The sequence below is a fragment of the Nanorana parkeri genome, unplaced genomic scaffold (assembly GCF_000935625.1).
Source record: "Nanorana parkeri isolate BGI_ZX_2015 unplaced genomic scaffold, ASM93562v1 scaffold196, whole genome shotgun sequence".
Lineage (NCBI taxonomy): Eukaryota > Metazoa > Chordata > Amphibia > Anura > Dicroglossidae > Nanorana > Nanorana parkeri.
The window spans coordinates 298,216-317,818 of record NW_017306464.1 but is presented as its reverse complement, the minus strand read 5'-3'; the positions used below and the strand labels follow the sequence as shown (position 1 = coordinate 317,818).

General features: G+C 42.1%; 1 protein-coding gene across 3 annotated transcripts in view; it reads right to left on the bottom strand.

Moving 5' to 3' along the window:
- FAM19A1 (family with sequence similarity 19 member A1, C-C motif chemokine like) overlaps positions 1-19,603 on the bottom strand; it is a 299,315-nt gene that overhangs the window by 91,616 nt on the left and 188,096 nt on the right. For all 3 annotated transcript variants that reach the window (XR_001941181.1, XM_018555427.1, XM_018555428.1), the window contains exon 3: positions 10,393-10,440. Coding sequence is in view for 2 of the 3 variants with exons in the window: in XM_018555427.1 (XP_018410929.1) it covers positions 10,393-10,440 (48 nt within the window). In the remaining variant the exon portion in view is untranslated. The remainder of the gene's footprint in view (positions 1-10,392; positions 10,441-19,603) is intronic.

Genomic DNA, 19,603 nt, shown 5'->3' with positions numbered 1-19,603 from the left:
GGGGGGCATACACTTTGCAGGTACACTCCATTCATGATTGAAAATGAAAGCTTGAGATTAGACATGTAACCTGCGAAAAAATTTGGTTCGGTTCGGATATTTTGTTATTTGGATCCAAGATTCAAATCAGTTCAGGTTTCGGATTCGGACGAGTTTACTAATATTTATTGTGAATACCACATACAGATATTAAAACTAAAGTTGAAGCTCCCAGAACCGAATGGCATTCGGGATCAGAATTTCTGAATTGCATTTGGGAGCACCCAAATGCCATTTGGGTCTGTGAGCCATATACAGGTATTACTAAAGCTGAGGCTCCCAGACCCGAATGGCATTTGGGAGCTCCTGAATGCAATCCGGAAACTTGGATCCTGAATGCCATTCGGGTCTAGGAGCCTCACCTTTAGTATTATATGTATATACTAGGGATGTACAGATACTTTTCGAGTACCAGTGCACTGCAGATACTTGGCATTTTCATGAGAACTACCAGGGATGCAGAGGTTGCAGCAAGGACCTGGCTCTGGCACTCCACCACTGTCCTGAAATCATTAGTCTGTATTGTTTTAGAAAAACTGTCACATGACAATAAACAAAAATGTATCAGTACTCATACTTGTAAGTACTCGGCAAGTACCAGTACTCGTACTTGCAAAACTGGTATCTGTGCATCCCTTTATTTATATTTATAAAACCAAAATCCTACATTAAAACAGAGATGTACAAATCCCAGGAGCTCCGTGTGCTCCATACAAATGACAGCGGCCTCCTAACTTCTATATTTTTCTCTAGTCTAGTCTTGGAGCTCAAAAGTATCGGTACATGTACTCGTACTTGTACCGAGTACTGTACTTGGTATCTGTGCAACCCTAGTATATACTGTATAGGGCTCCCATGTTGCCGTAAAGAAAATTTGTGTTCAGACCCATTCGGATGCATTAAATCGAAAAACACATCTGATTGGCCAGAAAAGTCACATGTTTGATTCAGTTTCGTTTTTGAACGAAATTCGGACAGGATCCGAAATTGGGAAACAGAAATTCGGATTCAGACTCATTTGGATGCATTGGGATTCGGAATATCCGAATTCCGGAAATTTCGTCTGAATTTTGATTCGGAACGAAACTAATCACACATGTCTACTTGAGATGCATAGAGGCAGCACAGCCTCCCTGATGGGTAGTTCAGTTCAGTCCAGCCATTGCTATAGTGCTCCAGCCCACCCCATTGCCTATTGTCTGTAATCTGGTGATCTGAGAACCCCCACGTATGATAAGGTAATGTAATAACCGAAACACACCCACAGCATGCTCCTTGCTGTCTTTCCTACACAGAAAGCTGATGTAAAAAAAAACATTAGAACTAAGACATTTCTCAAAACCACAATTCTGAGTCCAATCTACTTCATCCACTTCCAATCATACATTTGATCTGTGTTACGGGAAGCAGACACAGGAAAGGCTACAGCAAGTACACTCTCAATGACTCTGTAAGGTGCTCAGTGGCTTCTGGCTGCATTAGATATCACAAAACTTAGATTAAAGGAAACTGAACTCTAGGAACGACAAGATAGATTATTGCGTGCTGCTTGGAAAGATGGGGATTAAAGGGAGCATGTTGTTGTTGCCCTGCTTATTGTCAAAGCAAAGGCAGGCACACCTCAAAGATAACCATGCATTGGCCATGCAAATACAGCAACAGTTTCACTTAAAAATCCAGGCAAATGAATGCAGCTCTGTAATCATTAATACATCATTCAATGTATATTTTAAATTTAAGCAGTATACTTATATGACTCAAATTTTATACATATTGCCTTCTGTCCTTGTGCAGCAGAGCTAATAACAGGAGAGGAAGAAGCAGTACAAGAAGCCAATCAGTTAAAGTGCTGAGAAGAAGCGTGCTGATAGGAAGAGAAAGCAGAGGGACAGTTTGGAGACAGTTGTCACCACATGATAGGAAGTACCTAAACAAGGACCTTCATGGAAGGATCAAGGTGAATACGCTTAAAATGAAAGCTGCAGATTTCAAAAGATTAAAACCAGCTTTGGAAATGACATGAACACGTTAACTATTATATGAGATTTAATGATCGGGTTTAGGTCTCAGCATACCAAGGCTCAGCATGTTGTAGACTTTAACTTCTAAAATTCTTCTGGAACTTCAGCCTGCCATGGGTCTAATAAATCTAATTAAGCAGACACTGAAGATTATATGAATTAATGGATATGCTAGTTTGTTGGAGCTTTGTGTGATCAGAGGTAATGGATCATATCCTAACATAAAAATCAGCAAGGGCAAGAAAAAGAACTGGGTGGTCTCTATGTAGCCTACATGTACCGGCAAACACAAGATTGGTTATTGTATGGGGCCTACCTGACCTATGCAGACACCCCCATGCTATTAAAATGATAGGATCTGTTGGCTGATTGCCATTGTTCCCCTGAGATAAGGCTGTTACTGGGGATGATTCAATAGTATCTGGACATTGCCTATCCACGTTCAGGTACTGGCTGGTGGGTGCCATGACTTTTCTTCGGACTGCCTTTTACTTTCAATGGTACCTTTAAGGGCTCATTCACATGGGAGTGCACATGTGTATGGTGTTCAGTACTCTGTGCCCATGCAAGGACCTGCTCCCAGGAAGGACAGGTGCTGCATGCAGGGATGTCCCTATAATGGGGTAGCCTGAGCTGGTTGCCTCAGACAGCATCTCATTGGGTCAAATTCGAGGGCCTTTCCAGCAAGAGCATCCCAGGTTGCTAAGAGCTCTTAGCAACCTGTGATGTTCTGGCTGGCGTCCCGCCCAGCTCACAGACATCACATGTTGCCAGAAGTTGAGTGGGATTCTCTGGCTGACATTCAGTCCAGCACCTGGCAACCAGTGACATCAGTGAGCTGCATGGGACGGCGTACAGATTTAGAGCCAGAGGTACTCCGGCAAACCCCTCTGTAACATGCACCGACAACACCCTCTTCACAGAAGCCCCCCGGCCTCAGGTAGTGAAAACTGTAGGGATGCCCTGGGAGGACGCGGCTACAGACCTGAACCTGCACATCCGTTGAAAGTGAAAGGCAGTCTGGAGAAAGGTCAAAGGTCACATGTTCCTAGAAGAGCAGTTCTAGGATAGCTGAAAAGAGCTTCCATAACCCTCTAGAGCTACCTAAAGTCACCTTGATTTCATCTTCCTTACTGACTCCAATACATTTTACTGTAATTCCTGATTTTTGCCAGAATTCCAGGGAAATGAAAACTTCTTCATTCTTAACCTTCCTTTCTTTGGGGGTTCAGTAGCTGTCCACCTGGGAGTCACCCGTACAGAATTTGAACCACCTTCAATTAAAAAAAATAAACATAGACAAGCAATTACATGTCCCAGCATTACCAACATTTACCCCAACACCCACCTCCCACCCATGCATTTCCTAGTGTTATTTGTTATTTTTTTTCCTTGTTCCTGTAATAAGAAAAGGCTTGTATTACTTCCTCTGACCTCACCACTAGGCTTTTAAAATTCTTGCAGGGTGGGAGCTCAGTTTCTAATGACATAGGCACACCCCCAGAACTACATCTCCTAAGAGTCCTTTTCATGCACACAGTGTGTGGGCTGGCTCCGGTGAGTCAAGGCAGCAGCATTAGATTATTCACAGGAACCACCGCTTAGATTCCCAAACCAGCTTGCACTATGATTGCATCCCAGGTGAGGGCAACTAAGCGCGCCATCACCTAAAACAGCAAAAATAAAGAAATAGCCGCACTCCAAGGGTCTTCACAGAAAGTAAAAATGTTTTTTTTTATGGAGCAAATACATACTGTAGGGCAGTGACATGCCGTGCCTTCTGTGCTGGGTGAGGCATCCCCCGAGCCGCTGAAGCTCTGCCCCGTCCCGATGACGCTCCACCTCCATCCCAACGAAGCCCCACCCCAGCTCGGTAACCAAGCTGCGCGGGGAGGAGGAAGGGAGGAGACAGGGACGAGCCTCCCTGTCCCTCACTTTTCGTCACTCGTGAGTCACTGCTGAGGCATCAGTGGGTTTTTTTTCGATTGGACAGCTTGGACCAATGGCGCTTTGCCATTGGTCCAACACAGAGTAGAGGCTGTGACAGCTCTTGCCTCACCAAGTTTGGTTACACAAGCAGTGGGGAAGCCCACTGCTGTGTAACCTAACTACCTGTCAAAAGTCAGATGCAGCGCTGCCTGTAATTAACAAGCATCGCTCAGTCAATGACAGGATTACACAGCGGGGAGGCTTTTCATGCTGTGTAACCTGTTACAAGCCGATCTGAATGGAGAAAAAGCTGTCAGCTTCAGACTTGAAGCTGACAGCATTTTCCTCCATAATACTAGGTGAGACTCTCCCCTGACCGTACATCCCAGCTGTAGAGTTCCTCCCCGTGCATGCTCAACCCCCTAATGCGTTTCACCACTGTGGCTTACTCACAGGCAGCATCGCTGTTCTACTGGAAAATAAATCAATGTATGCTTGTGGTGTGTGGCAGAAGAAAGATGGGGGTAGGCAGAGTTCTGTAGTCCAGCAGGTAGGGCTGACAAGGCTGGTTGGGATTTTAACACAGTAAAGGCACGTTATGGATTGCTGGCACATCAACAAGTATTTTTCTGTGCTTCCAGCATTTGTAAAGGGATAAAACATGTGCGAGTATGTGCGTGTGTTAACATACACATTAATAATGACCTTGAGGCACGGTGATGCTGAATGGGAGAAAATAGATCAGATAGTGCCATTCAGACACAATTTGAAATGCTCTTCCAGGGTTCATTTTTACACATCCACCACAATTCAAACAGGGCCAATGGAAAAAAATAAAATTTTTTGATTGCTTACGCACTTTAGGGTGGGGGTTTCCTGGAAGGCATTAACCCTGACTTTTACGCCGCTTATTTAATTACATGGAATGTTGGTTAGAAACTCCTTATTCATTGCACACTGCTATTCTCTGGAAATGATCTGACTCTGAAATACAATTAATCATCCTCTGTCATATTTATATTATACACAGGATCCTCTAGAGTCCGGTCTTTGTTCATCCTTCATTCAAATTCTTTGACCTTCCTCTTTATTCCATTTAGACCTCAGGTGGCTTTCCATCCAAAAAACGCGGCAAACACTGGATATTGTTATGACTCATTTGTCAAGCCCATTATCTGCTCGCCAGCTCTCCGTTTCTGCATATGTTTAAAAAATTTTTTCCCTTATAGAGATACTGAAAAATTCACACGGACGCCATCCGCTAGCGTTTGCCCAGAGTAATTCCATCTCATCCCATGCCATGAATCATTAAAAAAAACTTCACGCGAAGACTGTTTACTTTGCAGCGTAAGGAGCTCATAAACACCATTTGCATATTGTGCATACAGCTGTTTCAACACGGACTGTTTGCCGCGGTTCATTAAAATGATTTGATTTGTCAGAATCTAGTTAGAATTTTATTCACAGCGGCGGCAAGAGTCTACAGTAATATATGGTGGTGTCGGCTTGCCTTTTCAAAGTGCGCCGAATGAAAGGGGTGAATATAAGTAGACATCATCCTAGATCATAAATGCTATAATTTCTCGACTCCTGCTTTATTTATATATTTTGTAGTTATTTTTTTATTTTTTTTGTCTCGAGGGATAATGGAATGAAAGGCTAATAGAATTGAAAGGAGTCGGAATGCAATGACAGTGAAGAACAGATAAAAGAATAATTTCTGAACCCTGAGACATGGTTAGCGTTCTTTATGGTGCGCTTGTCAGTCCATTGTACTCATGTGAAATAAAGGGAACGGCAGAAGGTTGGGAGATGCAATCAGGACAAAGTTTAGTTTAATTAACATGTCTTATGTGATCAGTTAGACAAGGTGTGAAGTACATAAATTCGCAATGTTGTTTTCTGGCAAAAAAAAACACTTCTTATGGGGAGCTGTTGGCTCAAGTATGGATCAGCATGTTCAGAAGCTTGAATCTAGATGTTATTATGCTTCAGCACAAGACCTGTTGTCTCATTGTCCATACCTACCAACTATCTTGGTTTTGCTGGGACAGTTTCCCTTTTTATTTAAACTGTCCTTCAAAGGCTGTGTCCCGGGCTGTGTCCCGACACGCTGACTCTGTATGCCACCTCTACCTCTGCCCCTGTTATATTGTGCCCACAGCTCACTCGTATGTAAATCACTACAGAATATGCATATAAATGTTATGCCATTGGATTTGCATATGAATGACTGGCCACAACATTGCTAAGCCCTGCACTGTATATGCAGGCTCAGTTCCGAAAGACATAGGCACACCCCCAGAACTACATCTCCTGAGGCTCCATTCACACATTGCGTTTGCGTTTCCCGCACAGTTTTCCTCACGGTGGTGCATTGCAGTCAATGGGACCACAGCCACGCCCCTGCCCACAGTGCGACCGCGTGCACCAGAACGCGTGGCACATCAGTGCCTGCGTTCCGATCCTGTGTGATCTGAAAAAAATAGTGCATGCAGCATTTTTGCAGATTGCACTGGACCGGAACGCAGACACTGAAGGGACTGCATCACAACTGCATCTGGTGTGAATCCTAAGGGTAGCCCTAAGGGTAAAAACAGAATGCCACTCTGCAACAATCTATATTTTTATACTCCTCTACCCCTGCCTGCTGTGCAGCTTTCTGCATTTTATCTACCAATTTATCAACATTTTAATCCAAAGACTTTCTACCTTAAAACTAAAGAGAAAAAAACGGGCACAGGCCCATCCATGCTTCATTTTCATCTTAATGTGCACTGTCATGTGGGAGGAATGAGGTGAAACAAGCACATTACTGCAGTAGTGCCCACAGCAAAAGTCATTTTGTAAACATCATGTTATCTGAGCTGTTTCAAATATCTTTGCCTAAATGTGAACAGGACAAAACAGTAAACCATACAATGCGTGGTACATGTGTCTGGAGTCTGGACCACATTGTGTGGCAAAAAAACACTAGTGTTAGTAACATACTAAATGCTGTAAAGGCATTCATAAGTGAAATGATTTGGCGAGTACAGGGAAGGGGTGGGTTCTGTAGCTATTTTTTTCCCATCCAGCTGAAACTGGCTCTGTGGAAGTTGTATGCAGCACAGAGGACTTAGCAGGTATGATTGACACCCCCTGAAGCTCATGGGTTGCCTCTATGATGGTCAGTGGGTCTTGTATAAGGCTGGGCACCATACAGAAATAAATTGTGCCTGCTGTAAATGAAAATTTGGAGGCTCACAGAAAAATTAGGGATATAATTAAGGAGCAGCAGAGTTCATGCAGAATTAGATGGGACCGAAATAGGTTATGGAGTTGAGATTTAAGGAGCAAGTGTTGAGGGGATGGTTTAAGTGTCAGGGCTTGTTTTAGGGGATGGTTATGTGTAAAGGTTATAGTAGGAAATGTTACAGCAACTCAATGCATACTTAAAACACAAACAAATTCATGTTATATTCACATCATAAATAACTAAGTGGTACATAATCCATATATGGAAAGCTCTGTTCCCATCTGTTCCCTTAGACCGGGTTCTCCCACAGTGTGTGCCACCAGACTGCCACTCTGCACAGGGAAGGTAAAACCAGGCTGTCAGTCTTAGCTTTGGTGTCAAAGATACCTCCACCCTCCCCCTGACAACCAGCAGAACACATAGGTCAAAGATGAAGCTGAGGAATTTTCAACTTTCCACAAACAGTCAACATTTGCATTTCAACAACAGTGCTGGTTAGTCTGCATGTTTAGGGAAAAAGCAGCATGTTTGAAACAAATGGTAGAGCAGCTTATGAAGGTACCACTATGTTTATAAGAATGGGAAAGGTAATGGTTCACTTTCAGTATTAGAGGATGCTTTATGGTAAAGAGGAAATATGAATTTTGGAACACTTCAGGTAGCGATGATTCTCTTACTTCTTCTTGGCATCAAATACATGGCACAAAAAAATAAACTTAAGTCAAACTATCAGCCTCAGAACATAAGACACAAGCACAGTCTCCATATTCTGAACATCAACCTTATCAGGCCATGTTAACCCTAAACTGCCTATAATGCAGCAGAATGAAGCATTAGTTCAGTTCTTTAAAGGAAAAGTTGAGTACTGAACTATCATTTCTACTAACTGTACACTTTTCTAGACGAGCTTTCAAGAGATATATTCTCTTTGAACCTCTTGATCTGACTAGAAAGCATACCCTTGACTAAATAAAAAAAAAAGTACAATTGAATAGCATAAAACTCAAGAGAGCTGTAACTTGCTTAGATATTGAATACTTGGGATGGAAGATAAGGTCCATGAGAACCTGATCTGCTCATTTGTAAAGTCATCCTATGACTACGTCTATTAAACCTGACATCAACTAGATCAACGTGAATTCCAAACATCCATACCTGTCACATTTGGTGATATGCCGTTTGAGCTCAAGCAGAGTATCCCACCCTTTCATTGAAGAAAAGATTTTAATTATGGCAACATTTAGAATCTTTACATATCCTAGAATTTACTCTTCATATTGCAGAGGAGACAGTGGTGAGGGTAAAACCAACCTGTGGCTAAAAATGGTAAACTGGGCACTGATCTATATAGCCACTCATAATTATTTAATTTCCAAAGTTCCAAATATAGGACGGTCTACTACACAAACACCTAACAGCCCCTGCAGGATTGTGCTCTGGTCCCCGTGCATTACCTTAGGCAATGGATGGCTTTATGGACCAATCAGCAAGTACAGGAGGCAGAAAGAACCGGGTCAAAGTACAATCATGTAAGTTCTAGTTGAATTTAAATCATAGAGTGCTGGGAGCTTTGAGGGCGCTCAGAAAATAAATTGAACATGTGGCAGACACTTAAATCTGCCTGCTGTAGACATTAGGGGCCAGTTCACAATGTATTAAAGGAGAACTATGAGGTGAGTGGTTTTGACTCATCCTCATAGTTCTGGCCGACCTGTGACAATGAAACTGTCACAGGTCGGCTCAGTAGATCGGGAAGTGAGCGAACACATACCGGCGTATTCGCTCGCTTCTCGATCCTGTCACGGCTCTATGCCGTGACAGGGGAGGGGCTGGATTCCCCCCTCCCCGCTCCGATCCTCCAGCGCTGACTGGCGGAACGGACGGGGAGGGGGCGGGTACAGCTGGCTCTGCCTCTAGATAGGCAGAGCCAGCTGTCACTCACGCAGCTGGGCGGATCCAGACATAATTGTCGGGATCCGTTTCAGCTGCAGCGTCTCAGTATACTGCGAGCTGCTGCTCGCGGTACACTGAGCTTAGGCTGACGGGAGGACGCTAGTTTGTGTCCCCCCGTTACCCTTAGGAGAACTATGGGGAAAAGCCCTAACCCCATAGTTCTCCATTAAGAGGACAAAGGGAAAATGTGAAGATGTTTTTGCAAGAAAAGTTTACAGCCATTCCCTGAGACAGACACTTTTCACTATTTCTAGTAATGGAGCTCCTGACAAAATTGTGCTACTTTATGCTATTCTTGTTTCCTTCTGTTTTGTGATTGGCCAAATCAGCTATGTTGATAAGCATGGGAAGACAGTACAACATGTAAAAGAAAATTCCTCTATGGAGAAGTTGAGGTTAGGCAGCATCGCCATGAAACACAGTCCTGCAGCATTCCAGTCCTTGCTACATGCCCACATCAATCACCCTTTCCAGCTGTAAGTTAGCAAATAATTGAAGTTCATGTTAGGGTTTACATACACTTTAATATTACAAGTGTACTGATCTTTGTTAGAGCAGACTAAGAAGAGTGTAATGATGAAGTGTGACACCAATATTTGACTTTTTATTGGAAAATTCTAAAGGGGATAGCCTACCACTGGGATCCTCAAGAGATATGAAAACCCAAAAGACAGATCAACTTGTCAACATTCACACAAGTCTGAAATATAATTTTTGGGTGAAGCTCTGCTTTAATGACACATATCTTACAAAAACTGCCCTTTAAGCTGCAATAGAACATTATGAGTCCTGGGAAAGTAGGTTTTACAGGCAAGAGGGTTGACAAGAATGAAAATCGGCTTTGTTCTGTGTAAAATCTTGCCATATGAAACCTTTAATTCGAGCAATATTCCTGTGTACCACAAGCATTGTATACATTCAATTTCCTTTCCCCATTCCCATCATTTTATATTCTACATTCCAAGCACTGTGCACACTTATAAATATGTATCTGGCAGCTATGGGCCCATGTAAATTTGAACGTAATAAATACGCATTTGGTTTTCAGATTCTTGCAGGCAGAATATCAACAAACACAGGAATATAAATACAAAAGCAATAAATACAGCAGAACCGTCTCTTCTACATATAAAACACTACAGTATGTGCCAACAAGACTGGCCTGGGAAGATCGTCCTTCCCCAAAAGGACACTTGAAATTAAATCACTTACCGATTTCTCCCAGTTTTCTGTGGTTTGGAAAGTGCTCTGAAACAAATCCTAGGAAAAGACAGAATAAAAAAAATTAACAAAACAATTATAAAAATAATACAAATCATAACAACAATAATCCTCATCATCAACATCATCATCAAGTTACATTCAGCTTATGCAAGTGCTTAATTACTTTATCAAGATTTTAAAGTAGATGTGGCTCAAAAAGGTGACGATTTGCTAACTTATACCCTGAAAAATCTACCTTTTTGCTTGAATTTCTTTTGAAAAACAGCATCCTGGGCTTTGAGCCTCATAGCTGCGTATCTGCAGTTTGAGGTTATCTAAGGCACTGCTGTCTCTGACTGTTAGTCTTACCAGATTTGGAGTGAGATTTTATAATGTAATTTCTGCTGACTGTTCTCCATACTGGAGCGGAAGCTGTACCAGAGGACCTACAGTACAAGGATATCCCTGCAGCTGTGCCATTAATTGTGTGGATCTGGGCTCCACCTCTGGCATGGGGGAAACAAGCCCTGCTCCATTACCAAGATGGCCACCTACACTCAAAAACACATTGCAGAACAAGGCATTGTAAGTTAGTAATGGGGAAGAGATCATCTGCAGAGAGCCTACAGCCAATACTTTTCCATGGTTCAGATCCTCTTCATTAGTCAGGAAGTAGTTCTCTAATCATATAAAAGCACATCATTGCAGGTTAAGGTGGTATAACTCCACGTTGTCTTAATAACTTTTTTTTGTAAAGTACTGTAGAGAATACATTATTCTGCATTATACATCATATTTAGCCCTGACCACTACTACACCAGACATTTGACCATCTTGTCCCAAAATCATGCCAACCTTTGGTAAACTGTCACCTAACAGTAGTGGGACTTTGAGTAGTAGGCTTTTTTTTCAGGGACTACATTTGCATTCTAAAGATTGTACAAAGGACAATAATACATCAGCTTGGTACAGAAGAAAGATTTACCATCAGTTTAATTAAGGGGTTATTAACAATACGTGTGGTTAAAGTATTCTCTGCATCAGGGAAAAAACGCCGAGTACCTTTGTCTCTTCCCAAATGGGGTTTGAGCGCTGCGGTGACCCACTAGAAAGCGAGGAAGATAAACTTTTTTTAAGAGAAGGAACATACAGTTCATGCAAAGATGGGCCTCCTAGTTCTGATGCTAGAAAAGAAAAACCTGAACCTTTAATATCACTTTAAAGCTAAACTCCAGGCAGATATAAAACACAAAGAGAGAGCAGAGTGACAGAGAGATGAGCTGATCAGTCTGCTGCTTCTCCTTTCACTATCCAGTCACAGACTGGGGGAGGGACAAGACCCGTATGTGTTGCTTAACTACAGCAGAAAAAAAATCAGGTCTCCTGCCCTACCTGACAGGACTGTGTTGTGTTAAAGGGCTGTGTAAATCTTGGGACTGGATGGACAGAAATACAACTCCTATGGCAAGTAAATCAGCTCCATAATATGTTTTACATCTGTGTATTTATCTGTTTGCCAGGGTTCAGCTTAATGATGCGAAGTGGCTTACTGCATGAATAAGTAATGGCATAATCCATAAAAAGCAACTGGGTGATATTGTTATTCCTAATGATATCCTGTTAATAGTTTTTTATTGCTGTTTGTGACCCCATTGGGAACATTTCTTCTCACTTCCCACCCTGCAGACACAATAGGAAGCCAAGAAGAATCTCCTCAAAGTAAGTTCAAACTTTGACAGGTGTCCCCATTAAACTGGGAGACTCCCTTTCTAATCCGGTTTCAATGACAACGCTTATAGAACAAGTGCACTTAAAACAAGCTGCATTTATGCTTTTTGCCCCCTTCCCCTGACCTAACCCACCAACTGTGCAACTATCTATAACAGTGGTTCTCAACCTGTGTAACCTCGGGACCCACATGTTTCCTTGGTCATTAAGGCGTGACCCAAAAATGATTTCATTTATGAAACATTTTAATTTATTACACAAAACAACTTGTGCAGTATTCAGCAATATATATTTTGCTGAAAGTAAATGAATTTAAAAAAATTAAAAAGTTTATAAAGAATAAAAATTAAATATTTAAAAAAATTAAAATTTAAAACGTGTGGGGGTGGCGGTTGCGGGGTACAGTTCCAGTGGATGTTTATATAATGGGGGGGGAATGTCTGCCCCGGGCGCCCATAACTCTGGTTACGCCACTGATACTGATGGACATTATGTGGGCTTGGAATACATAATGTCCATCAATGTACCCTGTCCTAATGTCCCCTGTCAGTGCAGAACCTAGAGGGGGTGGTGAGGGTGTCTGTATGGGGAAGGGGGGGCATTAGCACGGCAGGTTCTCTACTAAGCCCCTGCTAATGCTCCCCGAAGCTTCTGCATTGACAGGAGACATTACGACAGGGGACACTATTGGATATTATGTGGGCTTGGAATACATAATGACCATCGGTGTCCCCTGTCATAAAGTTCCCTGTCAGTGCAGAAGCTGGGGGAGGGGTGCATTAGCATAGGCTCTGCTGCAGGTAAAAAAATTGCAGCGGAGCCCCCTGCTAATGCCCCCCCCCTACCCTCCCCAGCTTCTGCACTGACAGAGGACAATATGACAGGGGACACTGATGGACATTATGTATTCTGAGCCCAGTCTGTGTAATAACATTAATTGTGTATTTAATTAACATACATTATGACAGGGGACAGTGATGGATATACATGATGAATATTATGTGGGCTTGGAATGCATAATATCCATCAGTGTCCCCTGTCCTGCCACAGTGCACATCTCCCTGTCTGCCTGCCTACCTTTCTCTGATTCCAGCCGACTGAACTATCTGGACTGGAGAGTACAGTAGATACAGCGGCGGATTGATATCTACTGTACTCTCCAGTGCAGGCCGGAACTATAACTTAATTGTCGGGAGCCGCGGCTCCTGATATTAATGCGCCGGCCGAAAGTGAGGAAATAGTCCCCTCTCTCCCCGGGCCATACCACTTTATCGGAGAGCCCGGGGGAGGCCGGGAGAGAGGGGACAGTTTGACATTATGAGGTTCTACAGGCTGAACCACAAATTCCCCCTCTAGTTCTTTCTAATGCAGATGGGCCGGTCTATGCAGACATGACGCCGCGACCCACTGCAGAGGGTGTCGCGACCCACGAGTTGAGAACCACTGATCTATAACATACTTTAAGAAACCAAGATATATAAACTATTCCGTCCAGTCTGTATTATGAAGTTTGGATGTTCAAACAAGCTCTTTCTTCTGATTTGATCCACAGTAAATGCCACGTGTTTATTGCACATGAGCACATATGAATAATAATAATAATAATAACACATTTGTATAGAAATGTTGATTTGTGTACTGTATTTGAACTTTCCGCAGTGACCACAAAACTTCAGCAAAACAAAAATGGTTCTACTTAAAAACCTCAACCTTCACTATGGTTCACCGATCCAATGACATCCGCAATTAATCAGAAAGTGAATAAACAAGGTCACACAAACAGAGGTGACTTGTAAGCTATAAAAGACTGATACAGATCACTGGTCCATGATATACTGTCCCTTTGGACTCCATAAATGGTGCTCAAAGGTTTTAAATAAATACAACCTTATAAAAGATAGATTAGATACCATAACAGGGAAGGTGAGGATGTGAAAAACTAGAATATCTTGTACACAATTTGATGAATAATAATATAATGTGCTTAGGATATCATATGTACTGCAACTGGCCAGTCTATGGGACTTAACTACAAGGACAGTTCTTCCCTGATCAACTGTTCAATGGTGGTTGAGAATCAATGTCATCTGCAATGGACCTTGCCAGAATGAACCGCACATCTCTTAATCGAACTCTTAGAAAACATTTGATACTTATATATTTTAGAACAGGGTATGTACTGAATAACCTAAATCTATTTTTTTAGCATGTTAGGCAGTATGTTGGGCATCCTGCCTCACTGTATAATGTTTGTAAGCAAACTGTTTTTTGTATATCTGTTGAAAAGTCTCTTACCTTGAGATCCTGCCAGTAACAGCACTTTTTGTTGTAAGTTGACAACATTAATCCACTGCATTATTAGTCAGCTGCTCAGTTGTCCATTGGGCTTTATATCTGATAGCCTTGATAGGCAGCTCAATGGGCAACGGTAGGGCACCTCAACAGGCAACTGAAGGAGCACATATGCTAGACTGCCAATTTGCAATGCAGCAGCTTAACGTTATCAGCCTGGAAGTCCTGTTACTGGTTGGATCTCCAGTAAGAACCTTTGCAACAATTTCCGTAAAAAAAAATTAGCAACATGATGCCAAACATACTGATAAACAGATTATGTGTCTACATACACTTAGTTTTAATCTTTTTATAATTAAAGCCCCCAATGGACTTCCCAGTGTGTCATCATACCCTCTTTGCCAGACTGTTAGAATCATCATCACCAGTCTTACTGGGTACCATTATCACTTTAAAAGATGTCCTGAGCTTGGTTTTACTTTACAAAGAAGGAAACTCTTAAGGATTTTGTTATATTTATTGATTTAAAAAAACTGGCAATCACAAATACAGAAGCTACAGCTAATGAGATTTTAATTATTTTATTTGTGCAATCAAAACATGGAATAGTGGCACACTTACTGACAATTTTACTTGCATGTCATTTGACACATCAAGTCCGTTTCTCTACTTTAATATCAGGTTCAAAAATGCAGAGAATACTGTTTAACAGAGATAAGAACTTGTGAAGGGAACCAAAACATTCCCTGCACATCGTCAAGGTAGGGTAAGCCATGATCTGCTCAAGCCAAAACTTTTTGATCTGCAGCCCAGCCATTTCAAAATCAGATCTTTCTTGGGTCTTCTTTAAAATCAATGAAATTAATTATTGCTGATTTTTTTAAAATTATCATTATTAAAAGATCCAAACCCATACCCCATGATTTATACCTCCAAGGGGTATAAATAACCCGGGTAGGAGCCCTTGATGTAGATATTCTGACTCCGATGGTTGTATTAGCAATTTATCTCTTGCTGAGACCTCTATGAGTGGCCTGTATAAGCAGATATATTCATTGCAGACATTCCTTATCAGATAGCTGAACTCACCAAATACCTTTTTATACACAAAGAGCTTTATTGTTTGCAGCAGGTTAGAGCAAAGAGGATACAGCAGATGAATTAATAGATGGTAGTTGAAGGTCAAGGATGACAATGTTTCCAAGCTAGCATGTACATGTGGTCCTGCTATAGGCAGCCATGACACTAAATGACTAATTGGAGAAGAAGGGCGGTACATTACACACAAGGGGAGGGAATTCAGAAAAACATGGTGCCATAACCAAAATGCCCACAAGATTGCAGTATAATAACCAGCTATACAACTGTTATAATACATGGCTTACGTTAAAAAAACTATATCAACCCTAAATTCACAGTAAAATGAATATTAACTATGACTATGCATTGCGTCATATTTGTATGCAATTATTGTGCCAGCACAGTAGAATATAAAGTTGGAGTTCTCTTTTGAGCAGAACCCCTGTTCTAGAATGTACTTGGAGATTTCTTTGAACGGGGCTAAATACTTTTGCTGTAGACTGTAGTTGCTGTGCAACTCACACGCTAAATCCTAGTTGGTTTCCTGAATTAAGTAGAAGGAAGCGATGAAATATTTACAGAAGGAAAACTGTTCCACTGACAATATAACATTGACATGGAGCAGATAGCATGTTCCAAGAGAGATCTTGATATCGCTCTTGCTGCTCATTAGGGACCCGAAACATCAAATATCTCAAGCTGCATCGCCAGCAAACAGCCCGACTCACTCCAGCACCCCTGCAAACACTCTTATCTGTTATATTGCTTTGAGACAACATTATTTTGTGTCCTTGACCATATCTGAAATGAATTTGTTTTGGGCTTCTTGGAGAGATTGACAGCTGTGCTTGGTGACTTAAAAGTCTTGAAAACTGAATTTCCTTTGCAGAACAAGTTGCATGAATTAAATTAATTTTACTAAGAAGAGCGTTATGTGTTTCTAGGCCTTCTCGGCAGATGGTGCGAGTTCACACGACCCGTTAAAGGTGTCAGCCAGGGGGAAATAACATAACCCATTCCATTTCCTACTCTTTACAACATTCAACTGCTTTAGATTGGCAGTTAAGAGTGAATGTTGATACATCACAACAGAGGAAGAGGAGACCCAAAGAGAACAAGTCTAAAAGCATATAAATATTTGTGTGATGTGTGTATGAGGAATATGGGATAATGGCCCCTGAGGAGGGCTAGTCTTGACTTTATGCCATAGCATAGATTTGTGGCAGGCTAGGATTCTATTGTAGTGTTTACTGTGCTTGGCAATGGACACAGGAGACATGCTTGCTGCATTTAACATTCAACAGAAATAATTATAATGGATCCTTTGTCACCTCATTCCTAAAGTAGATCTAGAATCAGATATATTTTTTTCATATTAAGCACACGCATTCTAAGTGATGTTTAGGTGTAACACTTTCAGGTATATATTACCTCCCACAGAGATCATAGTACTCCCCCTGACAATGACATCAAGACACCATCTTTGTACAGGCATCATTCTAGGTTAGCATCTACTTTTTGGACACAACCATGTAAATCCTGTGTAATTGTTCGATGTGTTCACAAATATACAGTATGTCACAGATCAGCTCCCTGGTTCAGCATCTCACCTTGTAACTTGTCACAAAGTTACAAAGTGCAGTTTGATCACTGGAGAGGACAGTGCTTCCTACTGTCTGCAGCAGACTGATGATATCATCTCAGCTTAGGAAGGGTCACTGGACTTGAGCTAAAGGTGTTCTGCCTCCAGCAGTTATATTGGCAATGTAAAAGCGTTGGTGTTTATTAGCTTCAAGTTCGGTTCCATCATGAGTTTGATGCAAACCCAAGCTGTTCGCAGTATGCTGAATGGGCAAACAATTTTTCCGGTTCACCTGCCAACTGAATCTCAGACTGTGTCCTGACAACCAATGACATTGTGCAACTCTTACAGTGTCTTTGGTTGACTGGTGGCTGAAATGCACAGCGCCACAGGTTGTTAAGATGCTGGGGCCCCTGATAGTGTCACTGGTTGTTATGGTGCATCTGCCTGCATCCCAGCCACCAGTGACACTTCGCAGGCCAGTTGTTAACATGCAGCGACCAATGGCGTTGTGAGGGTCGCAGAGTATCATTGGTTGCTAGGACACAGGCCCTGGGTTTGATTAGCTTGGATGTTCCCTGAACCCAGATTTCTGACTGGATTCAGCATACATCCAAGCGAACCGAACCAAGGCCGCTCGCTGTGCATTGTGGGATGTGCCGCGGTCGAACAGACCGCGGACATCCCATAATGTTCGGTGTTCGCCTATGTTCGACTCGAACGTTCAGCCCATCCTTACTCATGACGACCGGAGAGTAAATACGTGTGCAATGCTACTGAAGTACAGGTTAGGGCAGTAGTGGTAAGTACAGAAGTGCAGGTTGGTGCAGTGGTGGCGAGCGCAGAAGTACAGATCAATGCATGGGGACAAATGCAGAAGTGCACATGTTTGAATTGGCGACAAGTGCACAAGTGCAGGTCACTGCAGAGCAGGTAAGTGCAGAAGTTGCGCCATGTTTTTGGAGACCAGTGGTTTGTTTGGTGACTGGTGGAATCTGACACCTTACAGTGATGTGATATGGTAATGACCTGGGCTTCATCTGATCAAGCAAGAGCAGACACACCACCTTTGCACATGACCTGCGGTCAGGTGCAGGACTGTAGCCAATTACCGTTTTCGGACGGCGCAGTGCATTGTGGGATGTGCCGGGGTCGAACAGACCGCGGACATCCCATAATGTTCGGCGTTCGGCGAACGCTAGAACATGCAATGTTCGAGTCGAACCTATGGTCGACTCGAACATGCAGCCCATCCTTAATGGTAGCCTTACTTCTTTAACATGGGCTGTAGAGCCAGGGTTCCTCAGGTCCTAGCAGTGGCAGCTACTGCTCTCTTTTGAATTATTATAAGTAAAATTCAAGTCTTGTTTCCGACTGTTGCTACAGAAACTCGGTACAAAATGCTGATCTATAGCTCCTGTCATCTAAGTTCGGATGGGGGAAATAAATGGGAGACAGAGAGGAAAAAGGAGCACTAGAAAGTTAAATGAAAGTTTAATGCAAGAACATGATGTAAACCGCAAGAATGAATGGCAGGATTAATATAACTGCCAGAGTGGAGGCAAATCTTAAATATAATAAAGAAGCAAAATAAGAAAAGTTTCTGGAATTAAGTTTACTAAGCGTATAGGAACAGCAAGGAACGCTTTTAGAGTTTCATATTTCTAAACAGAAGCTAATGGGTTTATTAAAGTACAGAAGCCATGCATTTCCGTTTTAAAATGTTCAATTTATGAGAATTGAATATATTTGAGATACAGTTCCAGGCTCAAGGGAGATTATTTTTCAATGGACAGCTGACTTCCTTTCAGGAATGCAGTTCAAAGTTAAAGCAACAAGCTTTTCCTCAGCCTAAAATAGCTCAGAACAGGCAAAAGTAGGTTGATCGCATGAACACAACAAATGGTTGCACACTTAGGAGTCAGGAAACAGCATGTGTTAGTATCAGGTCAGGATGATACGAGGGAAGCAACTGTCAGATCTCAGCTGGCTTTTACCTCTGACTCTCAGCTCTGGCCATAAGGTCAATTCATTAAGCTGTTTGAGTTGCTTCAACTGAATTTTTTATCTGATTTTATGGTAACTTTCAACATGAACCCCCTTACAGTACTGGACTGCTCTATAGAAGATGCACAGCTTCTTTTTGAGTAACCTGCATCTAACTTATGCTCCCTCTTGTTTAAGTTCTATAGGGATGTAAAAGCCGCTTGAAGCAGGCCAAATGCAGATCAGAAGGAGGTCAACTGCAAGTAAAATGCACCCGTCAATAAATTCTGAATGATCTCAGAAGCATCTCAAACTTATGTCAAAAGCACCCTCATTGACACAGCCCAAATCCTATCGACACATGCCCTTAAATGGGAAAACTCTTATTTTTTCGGTTTTGGATAAAGTGGAGAAGGATGAGACCCCCCCCATCAAGTTTTTGCTACTGTCTGATTTCCCACTGGGGAGATTAGCCCCTATATTTGTAGTGTTGACCATTGCTACCAAAATGGAAAGTGAGGTTAAATACAACATTTTAACGTTGCACCCCCC